The sequence below is a fragment of the Scaptodrosophila lebanonensis genome, unplaced genomic scaffold (genome assembly GCF_003285725.1).
Source record: "Scaptodrosophila lebanonensis strain 11010-0011.00,11010-0021.00 unplaced genomic scaffold, SlebRS2 tig00000043-arrow-pilon, whole genome shotgun sequence".
Taxonomy (NCBI): domain Eukaryota; kingdom Metazoa; phylum Arthropoda; class Insecta; order Diptera; family Drosophilidae; genus Scaptodrosophila; species Scaptodrosophila lebanonensis.
The window spans coordinates 12,619,392-12,630,526 of record NW_022060545.1 but is presented as its reverse complement, the minus strand read 5'-3'; the positions used below and the strand labels follow the sequence as shown (position 1 = coordinate 12,630,526).

The following is an 11,135-nucleotide window of genomic DNA, read 5'->3' as shown; positions in this document are numbered from 1 at the left end:
AGTGTATACATAGGCCATATGGCAAGGCAAGGTTGACAACGCCCTAGGTTTTTTGTATACTAAAGACATTTGTGTAGTGAACTTGAACTTACGAGAACTAACAACAACTAACATACGTTATAGGTTATAGGTAGAGTGCTACATGCTATAGTTTTATCAGCCTTCTTCATAGACATATTGTACTGCTTGAAGTTTTTATCTTTCGGAATTTTTATAGCACATTCGGCCTTAGTTTGCCGTCCTCTGTATGGGTGCGTATGTATTCCTGAGCACGCAGAATATAATCCGGAATAGGGGGAGGCTGGGGCAAGTGTCTGCCCACAACATGGAAGCCCAACTCATCGGCTATATAGCGCGTTTCAATGGGTATGCCTTCAGGCGAGGTATACTTGAAAATGCCAATGGTTTCCAATGCTGTGCCTGCGGCCTGCACATCAATGCCGTTGCTGGTCTTGAAGGCATATTTAAAGACACCTTCCTCGTCCAGAGGTGACACTCGGTAATCCGTGATTTGGGCATCCCGTTCACTGCCACCGACCAGGCGACGAATGCGACGAATTCGCACCAACCTGGCACTGCACAAAAAGCCTCCAAACAGGGCCAGGCACAACAGCCATGTAAACTGTCCACAAAATAAAAATAAACGGAACGAAAGGTTAGGTTCATCTTCAGGCGATTTCAGAGCAAAATTATCACAAGGCCACTAGTTTGTGTCCCACTTACAATTTTATGCATATTTTTCGAGTTCGAATATCGTTTTTGCACACCACAACAAATTCACAAAGTTAATCGTATCTTCGGGCTATCTCTGTTAGTTGCATAGATTATAATTCAAGTGTCCGATCACTGCGCGTTGTTTAGGGTTCAAAGTTAGCCACCGTACTGCGGGCGAAGCCACAGCACGTTTTCTAATTTATATGAGGAAAACGGCCAAACAAATCAACGCAAAACAAAATACAAAACGAAAAACCAATATCTACGACTACCTATAACCAAAATGCTACGGTATTGTGCCTCTGCCAAGCCTCAGCTTGCTCTCAGCTCCAAACTTATTATTGGCAGTTGTGTGTTTGGCTTTCAAGTTTAATATTCAAGCTGAACGCCTGGCCAAATATTGTGTATATACAAACACAATATATGTATGTACATATTCGTATTTGATAACAGTTCGCTTGGCTTACGCTCAGTCGGCCATTCATTCATTTCCGTTTATCTGCGCTAATAGACCGAAGATTGTTCATAAATAAGCACATAGAATGGCATTTATCAGTACGTTTGGGCGGATCGGCTGCACATTTGATGACACGCCAATAAAAAATGTGCTCATCATGGCTGCTGCTGCACAAATACGAGTAGTGTATCTTTCGATATCTGCTCAGCAGTAGAGGCCATTGTTGATAAACATTTGACAAATGACATTCTCACCATTATAGCGCCGCCTAACTAACATATGCGTGGGACATTTGGCCAACAAACTCATCAAACAGTTTAGCTGTTGCTGACTGACTTTGAATTATTATGACAAGCAACTCACATAAATGCCATCCAGTTTAAAGTAGATCAGCGGCACATTCAAAATGAGTTGAATCAGATATATTGTAAATATTTTGCTATTTAATATTGAAATAGCTTTAGATGTGTGACAAATCATTAAATATTTTCTACACTCAAATAGTCATTAATTGTCCAAGTTAAGGCGAAGCTTCATTAAATGTTCGTTAATCAAAATTAATTACCTAAAAAATTACTAATTTCACGCATTTCTTCTTGCTTGGAATGCAATATCTTTTTACTTTTTTATTATGTGTTCGCTGTTGATTAGAATGAATAATAATGAAACACCCCTTCATTATAAGTCTTTGAAATCCTATTTCCTATTTTGCTGAATTGGCTTCCTGCTAAGTTTTCCCAGCTCCAGTTCGTAATGCAGTTCTTACTGCCTATATAAAACTGGATGTCTTTTAAAGAAACCTTTATGTTTTGTGTAAATAATTTACATGTGTGCTCCCTTACGAGTAATTATAGTAGTATGTCTTCATTATTGATCTGGATAATCCAATAGTGAAAAATAGTGCTTTTTTAAACATTTAATTAATGTTGTAAAATAATTTATACAATATATAAATCAATATAAATAACACTCCCTAAGTGCCTAATTTAATTCTGATTTGATTCTTGTTTTATCATATACTTGTTTTATTATATACTAACAATAATACTTTATTTTTGTTACTCCTGCTGTGCTCATGTGCAGACTTCCTTTATCCTACATACATATGTTAAGTTGTTACTAAAAATAATATTTTGTATTTTCAATCTACTAAGAATGTATAATAGTTTAGTCACAAATTAAACTGTAATGTGAACAGACAACCTAACAAGTTCTAATTACATACTATACATATATAACATACTATATATAACATACTATATATAACATTCCTTATTAGCAGTCATATATGAAGATGTATATAGTCTTGGACCCTTTCTCAATTGCTTGCAGATATATCGGCTATTACGTTTTGGAATATAGTTGTACTTGTATTTCTTGTGCTTAGTAAATATATGTACTCCCTGTATCTGCCTCTAAATATATTGACTTCGCACTGGCTTTTAAGAAATAAGTATTTATTTATTTATTTTTAGGGTGTGGGTTTTTTTGCAATCAAATTTAATTCATTTTTTCTTGATTAAAATGCAATATAATTTTTACTAATTCATATTTATTGCTTAACAATAAATCATTGTAAACAATTTCGAATGCTGCTCGGCGATGATGAAAATATATTTGTGATTAATCTTAGTGCAACTAATTATGACCGCTAATTAGTCGTACCTTATTAGAAAAATGTTAATTCATATTTCATTCGCTTGTCAGCATGATTATCACAGATAATTGTTTATTAGACAGCTACAAAAATTCTAAAGTAAGTCTACATTGAAACAACTATGAGTAAATGGAAATATGAATAAGTTTCGCTGCTAAGCGCATGCATTGCCTTTAATGGGTTAAGTGAACAACTTTGAAAGCTTCCGAGAGCCAGCATTCTTTTGCGTCAAATTTCAAGCTCTCTAGACTGAAACGGAAAGCTAAAAGAAAGTTTAATCACGCTTTTAGTTTGTGTCAGAAATTAATTCAGTCTCTGTCTCAAGACCAAGCCAAGCACAGTTCAACTTTTTCATCCAAGAATGTAGACATTTTCGAATATGTGGATTGGTGCTGCGTTGGTATATTTATTGTTTATATTGGCAACATACATAAACATACTTGTACAAATTAAAACAAGAATCGGATCAAAATCAAATCATATTCAATACTTAATAATATCCAGTTAGTTTTATGACTGCTATGGCCATAAAAAATTGTTGGCGGAAACATTTCCGCGTCAAGACTAACGGCTACACCGTTGCGTCACACAAGAGCAGCAACAATAACAAATACTAATACTACTGTTGCTTTTAATAGAAAAACATACAGATATCGATGACCGTTCTACGAAATGAACTCTTCACGCTGGTCAACAAGCTTGGAGATGCGACAAAATAAGAAGTTTGTTGCCTAAGTCTTTTGTTTGTTTAAGAACAAAGAGGCCAACAGCAGGGGCGGGCATGCTGTCAACGAAAAACAGGCGTGCAAATTATGCAAATACATATTAATTCGAGTGCTTAAGCTATAAATACATATTGTTTATTGACAATTTACATATGTTTTAATTATGTATAAGAACATGCTCAGCTGTTAATCTGGCAACCAACTCAGCTGATTGTGTACAAGACACAAGTCGAGACAATGGCTAGCCAGATAAAATTTATAATATGCATAGTATGTATCTGTTGAAAGCAGAGAATATTCATAATTATTGTCGATAGTGTTCAGTTGGCGGCGAAGGCAACTTGAAAATGCGGTTTCAACTATTTTGTTTTTGTTCGAGTTATTCTTGTTTTATATTCGCATTGGATTTCACAAATTTAGATTCCGATTCAGTTTGAAATTGAGATTCTAAGGCAAAACTATTTTGCGATCAGTCGCTGATGATCATAATCGTCATGTGGATAGCATTGCTCAATGTTTTCTAAAAGCCAGTGTTTTTGCTTCTACTGCTTCTTTTCCAGCCAATTCACACATGTCAGTGTCGCTGAAGATTTATGTTTGGCTTTTTAATCAAAAATTAGTAACTGCCCAACTGGCAGACCTTTGATAAATTTGCTCATGCCAACTTCTATTAGTTGGTTGCCTCCACTCCCTCTCTGGTGCCATTGTCAGCAGCCTCGCCACCTTATTAATTAATATTTAATTGCGAAGAGCAATAAAATTATGCTTTTTTTCACGGTACTCATCAGAGTCTAACGTTTGATTAACAGATTGATTGCCACGCATTGACACCTTGAGAGAGCGCGGGATCGGCAAAATATAAAGCCATGCAAATGAAGCATCTAAGATGCTAATGCTAATGCTGATGCCCATGCCGGAGCCGATGCTGATGCTGATGCATGGGTGTGTGGCGAGAAATCGTGCAAGGTCTAGGCCTGTGCTTACAAGCTGATGATATGTATGTAGACGTAGATGGTGGATGGTACAGTGAGTTCGGCAAGGTGTGAAATCAACTTTAATGCTGGTTTTAAAGAATCGCGTATGTAGTACTATATGTATTTGCAGGATAGTTCAAACCTGTTTTATTGAACACAGAAGTAAATGTTTGAATGGTTTATGGCCAATACTAGTACATTAAATTTATTTCTTTGCTTGATCAATTGACGCTTAAAAGCATTCTCTGGAAGCGGAATCTGAAACACAATGCATTGGTATAATACACTTCTCAACACGAAACCCATGATATACGAAAATAAAACTTTAGAAACGCACAACTTTTTGCAAAAAAAATTATATCATTGGCAATATAAAATGTATATTAAGAATGATGGACTGACTTTTGTAGACAACATGACACGACAAGGTTATATGTATTTAAAAAATTAAATTACTTAATTGAATAAAATAAAAAATATGTAAAAACTTTTTATTAGCGAATCTTTGTGCAGTCTGAGTTTCAGCTTCGGATGTCTTATATTTAAAGCCGAGTCCTTAAAGTATGTGTAATTCAAGCCATCTTAAAATATCTCTTTAGTTTTCTTTATTTTTTTTCTAGTTAGTTAAACTTTATAAAATTTCCCTTCATTAAAACAGAACCTTGTACATATGTTGACAAAAAGTTCAAGCATTTCTTGTAAACTGCATATATCTAGATAAAATCTATATTTAGCAGCTACGTGTTGTTTTAAAGGTTAATGCAATCCAATGTTATTTTTCGTGTAAAATTGTGTGTGAACAATTTACTTACAAATGCCTGAAAATATATTCTTACGCAGATGTCAGCAGATCTTCGAGGTTATCTTTGATCTGATAATCAATCGGATTGACTGCAAATAGCTTCATTATTGTCACATGCCGTGCAGTTATATGCATGCTTAGTTTTTCAAATAAACATAACTTATAGCTTAATTGAACTGCAGCATTCATTTATGCATAGCTCGGCACCCCAATGAATGGGAATTGATTTTTAAAAAATTTTCCAACGTCAATTTGATTAATTTATGTGCTTGCTAGCCACATTAGCGCAGCGACTTTGAACCACTGTGCGCATACGCTCAGTGTCGTCAAGATCAAGGGAGTCGAAAAAATGCAAGCAACATCTGCCTGGCACTCCTACATAGTTCAGAAAAACCAAAACAACTTCATTGTGTTGCTCTAAACGGCTTGGTGGCCGCACTGGCGACGACTTATTTACACAAATATACCATAAATCAGATGCCCGAAACTTGATGCTGCAGCTCAAAAATTTGGATGCTTATGGCTGTTGAATTTATGCGCCTGTATGTTAAGCGATTATGCTAAATAAATAGAGCTCGAATGTGCTTAGAATTTTTGCGCTTGATAACAAAGAGCAAAGGCAACTGCAAAGAACTGCCTCGAAACATCTCAGGCAGGTCAGTTTTCGTTTAATTGCCTTCAAGCCATAACTCGATCTCAACCTGAAAATAATCAAATAAAAGCTTCCTCTTGCATTTGCAAATTTTTTTTCGCCCAGTCAAAAATAAACGCCCAAACGCAGCGGTACGCAGAATACGGACGGCTGCTGGTTTTAAATTGATTGCCACTCAGTCAGTTATTGTCGCTCGTAAAATCAAAATACAACAATCCAGCGATTTAAAAAGTATATCTACACATACGAGTATATACATAGGTAGTGAGAGAAGGAGGCCTCGTTACGATGTGCTCGACGCGTTTCTTTGTCAAGGTTTGTGCGCTCTGATTTGTTGTCTGTTGCCGTTGCTGACCCACACATCCACCTCCACCTCCACACCTCCCTCAATCGCAGCTACATCTACAATTCCTGCTAGTCCCACTGCTGTTCCTGCTGCCACCATCCGCTGCTGCTCCAGTGTCACGAGATGGCACTGCCTACACAATCTATTTTCATAATCAGCCTCCAAATGCAGCGGGGCACTATAATTTCGAGTTCCAAACATCGAATGGCATAACGACAAAGGGAGCGGGCAATGAATTTGGTGCTGTTGGTGTCGTCCAGTATGTCTCACTGGAAGGTCTGCCCATAACGCTGACCTATACAGCGGATGAGAATGGATATCAGCCTCAGGGCGAGCACTTGCCCGCAGTGCCCGATTATGTGCAGCGGTCCTTGGAATATATACGCACCCATGAGCCCGTCAATGAGCTCAAATCGCGACGACTGTAAATGTGAAACTATTGTTTAGAGCTTAGTTAAATAATTATGCGTGTGAACGAATCAAAAAGCAAAGGTTATACTACGTTTATATACATTTAAAGCGCGAGGATCGTGAGTTCGGAATCGAAACATTATAGATTCTATACCAAAAGCTTCACATTCTCAATGGACTAATTATAATCCAAGAGGTAACAAATTCCTATCTTCAATCAAGTTTATTTATTATCAAATAAGGATTTGTGTTTACTTTTTTTAGAAGTGTTCCATTTAAGTCATGAATTTACTTCTTAAATGAAATAGGAAACCTACCTGAACATGTCTACAGTTAAAATATACTCCAGAAAGGGGTTATATTAGCGCGCCAATTCATTGCCTGTTTACGGTACAAAATGAACAATAATTCAAAAGTAGCATACAGTTTTAAAAATATTATCTTCTTGTTACCAATCATAGACGAAGGAAGACAAATCTTGCAGGCAAACTAGCATTTCTATTCAACAATCGTTTATAATTGCCTGTATAACAATTTAACTTTTCAAAAGCACACCAATTTATTTTCATGGAAACTCACGAATTTCGTGCTTCGATTAAACGTAGTAATAGATCAATGTTAATCGTATTTATATGCAAATATGGAAGCGGAAACAACAAAGAGACGGCCAAACAATTGTTGTTTAGTTTTAAAACCCTACACCAAAATAAACCAATCAATAAATGTGTACCAAAAATCAATGGCATTATCAATTGCATTCAAGTGGCTGTCCAATTAAAAAGAAAGTTATAGCATTGAAATTGAGAAAGGCGAGGCTATAAACAAGCATAAAGAACCGTTAATGTTTGCAATAAAATACCCATACACATGTTCTAATATAAACTATATAGTATATCTGTGTGCGAGTGTCCATAAAAGACAAACCTGCCATCGAACAAGTAACTCGAAAACGTGTGGCCAGTGCGAGGCACAGTAAGTACTGGCTGATAGAAGTTTTGAAATGAATGCAACAAACTGGTTCCGTTCGAATTTAAAGTGTAATAATAATGAAATTTTAGTTTCTATTTAAAAACCGTTGACTCATTTCGTGCACCACAGCACATCGCACCACACGCAACCACCAAAACAAACTCAGCTCCCCTCCACTCTTTCATTTTAATTAATTCAAAGGTCACTTTTGGCTTCACGGTCGCTAAGAACAACGTTGCTTTCGCTTTCAATCAATAAACGTTGCATTCAACTCATTTGCATGGGGCAGGTGGGCGAATATTGTGGCATAACTAGGTCTTAAGACCTAAATACACTTCAAGAAATTGACTAATTCTATGTGTAGAAAGCAGGAATAACTTATATGGAGTGTATTTGTAAATCTGCCTTTATATACAAATTTTATAAAATTAATTTCTGAAATTTTTTTTATGTTAGTGATATTTGATCATATTTTTGAATTTTTGGAATTTGGAAACAGAGAACTGATAGCTGGCTATGGTATCTGAACAGGCTTTTGCTCTCAAATCAAAATCCATCCATAGATGGAGATGTTCTTAGAATCGTCTGCCCAGTTTTCTTCCTTGTAGACCAACCAGGAAATATTTTTTATTGATCTTTTCGGCTGTGTGTTCAAATTATAATAATCTTTCGTAATTACTCTCTCTCTCTCTCTCTCTCGCTCTTGACTCTATAAATGCGGTTCTTTACAACAGCCTTTGGGAAAATCTGTAACCACATTTGGGTGTGAATCAGGGCCTAGCTGAGCGGCTGGCCAATAAAATTCCCCTTTCGGAAGCGTTAATTGACCTTATTGCAATTTTGTTAGATTATTTTTAAGGCTTTCTTAGCTTTCAAGTTTATTTTAAGGTAGTATAGAAATGTGAGTTATTTTTTGTCAGTGGAGATTATAAAATATATATTCTTCTAACACTATGTTTGATTTAGGCAGCAACCTTGTGGTGAACATTTACAAACTGAGCTTAATGTAATTAATTAAAAGCCTTTCGCTTGTCAACACCCAAAAGCTTTCAATTTTTTATAATGTACTTCCTATTTACGAATATGTTATGGGCATACTTTACTGTAGCTGGCCTCACGCCATTGGAACACACCTCCTCATTATCTCCATTAATGGTGATTCTTCCGGCATGCACCTGGCAACAGATTTCTTTGACTTTGTTTTGGTTTAAATTATTACGCATATAACAAAAAAAAAATGGCAACAAAACGCTTAATAAACACATAAATAAAGGCTTTGAATGAAAGCTAATCGTAATTTAATAAATAATAATATTTTCATTTTTTTCACCCTGTTGCCAGCAATTGTTTATTCAGTGAAATATTTTGCATTGATATAAATAGGGGACTATCGAACCGATTCGGAGAAGATACATAATTCATGGTTATGCATAACGTGTTCTACAGATATAGATTTGACTTTGTGGCAGCATTAGCTAATTTTCGCTAAGCATGCCAGCATTCAAATGACACAGTTGTCTGTCAGAGCTCCAGTTGGACGCTCTACTGTGCGCGTCCACAGCGGCTTTTGCCACTGGTTTATCCGATTTTAAATGCCAAGGTGTGATTTATTTGCCCCAGGCATTCGTAAAATGCCTTTTATGTTGTCCAAGTGGTCCATATATATAATGTCTTAATAGGTCGGCCGACACATTATTTTGTCAGAGCGAAGCTTTAATTTTGTTAATAAAGTACAATTATTTAAATTGCTTATTAATAAACATTTTTATATACCCACAAACGATTTGGCAATTTCGTTTACGGTTATGACTAAAAAAAGAACTGAATCGAACCGAACCGAACTTTGTTTGTCATCGCCACTTAAGTATTTGTAGATTATCAGAGGTACGTGTTAAATATTTGGTTATCTGAGCGCAAGATTTCAGAAACCAATAGTTATTTCCGCCTTTCAGCTTTCAATGGAACTATGTGGAATAATCTATATCTTGATGTATGTTCTACATCCAGAAACTTGCTTCAAATTCGGGAATCTTTTTTATTTACCTAAGCGATAGTTCCTCCTCTACATTGTGTCGAACAGAATCAAAGATCACTTTTAAAATACTTGTAAGTTTTACTTTCACAAAAATAAATTTAAGAGGAATTTCATTTTGAATTGCCAGTAATGTAAAAAAGGTGAAATCGTTTTGGCAGAAGTATGTAACATATTTATATTTAAGATCTTTAAAACTAAATCAAAACTATATTGAAACAGAATTTCCAAAGAGAGCTCAGATAATGATATGATCAATATTTCCGATATAGCTGTCGTTTCTAAATGCAATCAAGCCAAGTTTTGTTTTCACAGAAATCTACCACAGCAATTAGGAGTACCCTTAATACTTATGTTGGGTGTTAAAATTAATCTCTTTATGGGACGACACAGCAGTATTTCCACAAATCTAGGTACTTACCTGTTTCCAAGCAACAAAAACGGTGTGAGATTTTCGTGGAACCGCGGAAGAACAGCTAAACCCTCAGGCATTGCAGGAACACCCACATGGATAACTTTGCCTTCCATTTGGCTTTATATTCAATTTTATATTGCAATATGTACTTCCAGGCGCCTAAAGGATTTATAGTTCAATATATTACATGTATTACATAAAGCATTATAGGCTATTGCGGATATGCTGTAAAAATCTGAAAGTTGTTACTAGATATTTCTAAGATTTCAGCAGTCGGAGGTACATACAACCCTAACAAGGTGATTGAATGATGAACCATAAAATCTATTGTTTCAGTGAAATATGGATCCCATATCATATCACAGCACCAAGATGTCCGATTTCGATTTGTTGCGCTAGCGTTCGGGTTGTTAACACACTTCTGGGCACTTATTGTACACAGATTTAGGTTCGGAGACTTGTTGATAAAAATAAAACAGTGGCGACAGCTTGTCGATATCTATCTCAAATAATTTACATGCCGAGTGTATTCAACAACACATAAATCATACACACACCACCACACATACAGAAAATACGAAACCAGCACATTGTCTGGTACATTGGGCATACATAGAAACACATATGTACATATATAGTATGTAATATGTACGTACTTGTATTTCAAGTAGCTTGTCATGTACTATATATGTATACTTATCTGTAAAGCTAGATCTGTAGCATGCCCCTGGCTTGTTGTTTAGTAAGTGTTCGAGTTTTGTTGGCCTTTGCTCAAATACATTCAGATTAGTTACATTTATCAGATTTATCAATTATTCTGAACATCAAAAATACATGAAGTTTTCTTCTTAAACAGTAATTATGCTTGTGTGTGGTATGTGTGCAAATGTTTGTGGTGGGGGAAGGGATTGGGGAGCACGATGCTTGGGAAGATGCTCCTACGCTGCTGATCCCAACCAATGAAAAATAATTTCCGACTGA

The 11,135-nt window shown here is 35.9% G+C and overlaps 2 protein-coding genes across 2 annotated transcripts; one reads left to right on the top strand and one right to left on the bottom strand.

The window, feature by feature from the left end:
* Positions 1-211: 211 nt before the first annotated feature.
* On the bottom strand, positions 212-735 carry LOC115622508 (pupal cuticle protein Edg-78E). Its single transcript, XM_030516460.1, has 2 exons — positions 724-735; positions 212-622 (listed from the first exon to the last, which is right to left on the bottom strand). The coding sequence occupies exons 1-2, from the start codon at positions 733-735 to the stop codon at positions 212-214; spliced, it is 423 nt and encodes a 140-aa protein (XP_030372320.1).
* Positions 736-6,269: 5,534 nt separating this feature from the next.
* Positions 6,270-6,755, top strand: LOC115622506 (pupal cuticle protein Edg-78E). The gene is made up of 2 exons (XM_030516455.1): positions 6,270-6,296; positions 6,378-6,755. Exons 1-2 carry the CDS (start codon positions 6,270-6,272, stop codon positions 6,753-6,755), a joined length of 405 nt encoding a protein of 134 aa, XP_030372315.1.
* The last annotated feature ends 4,380 nt before the right edge of the window (positions 6,756-11,135 follow it).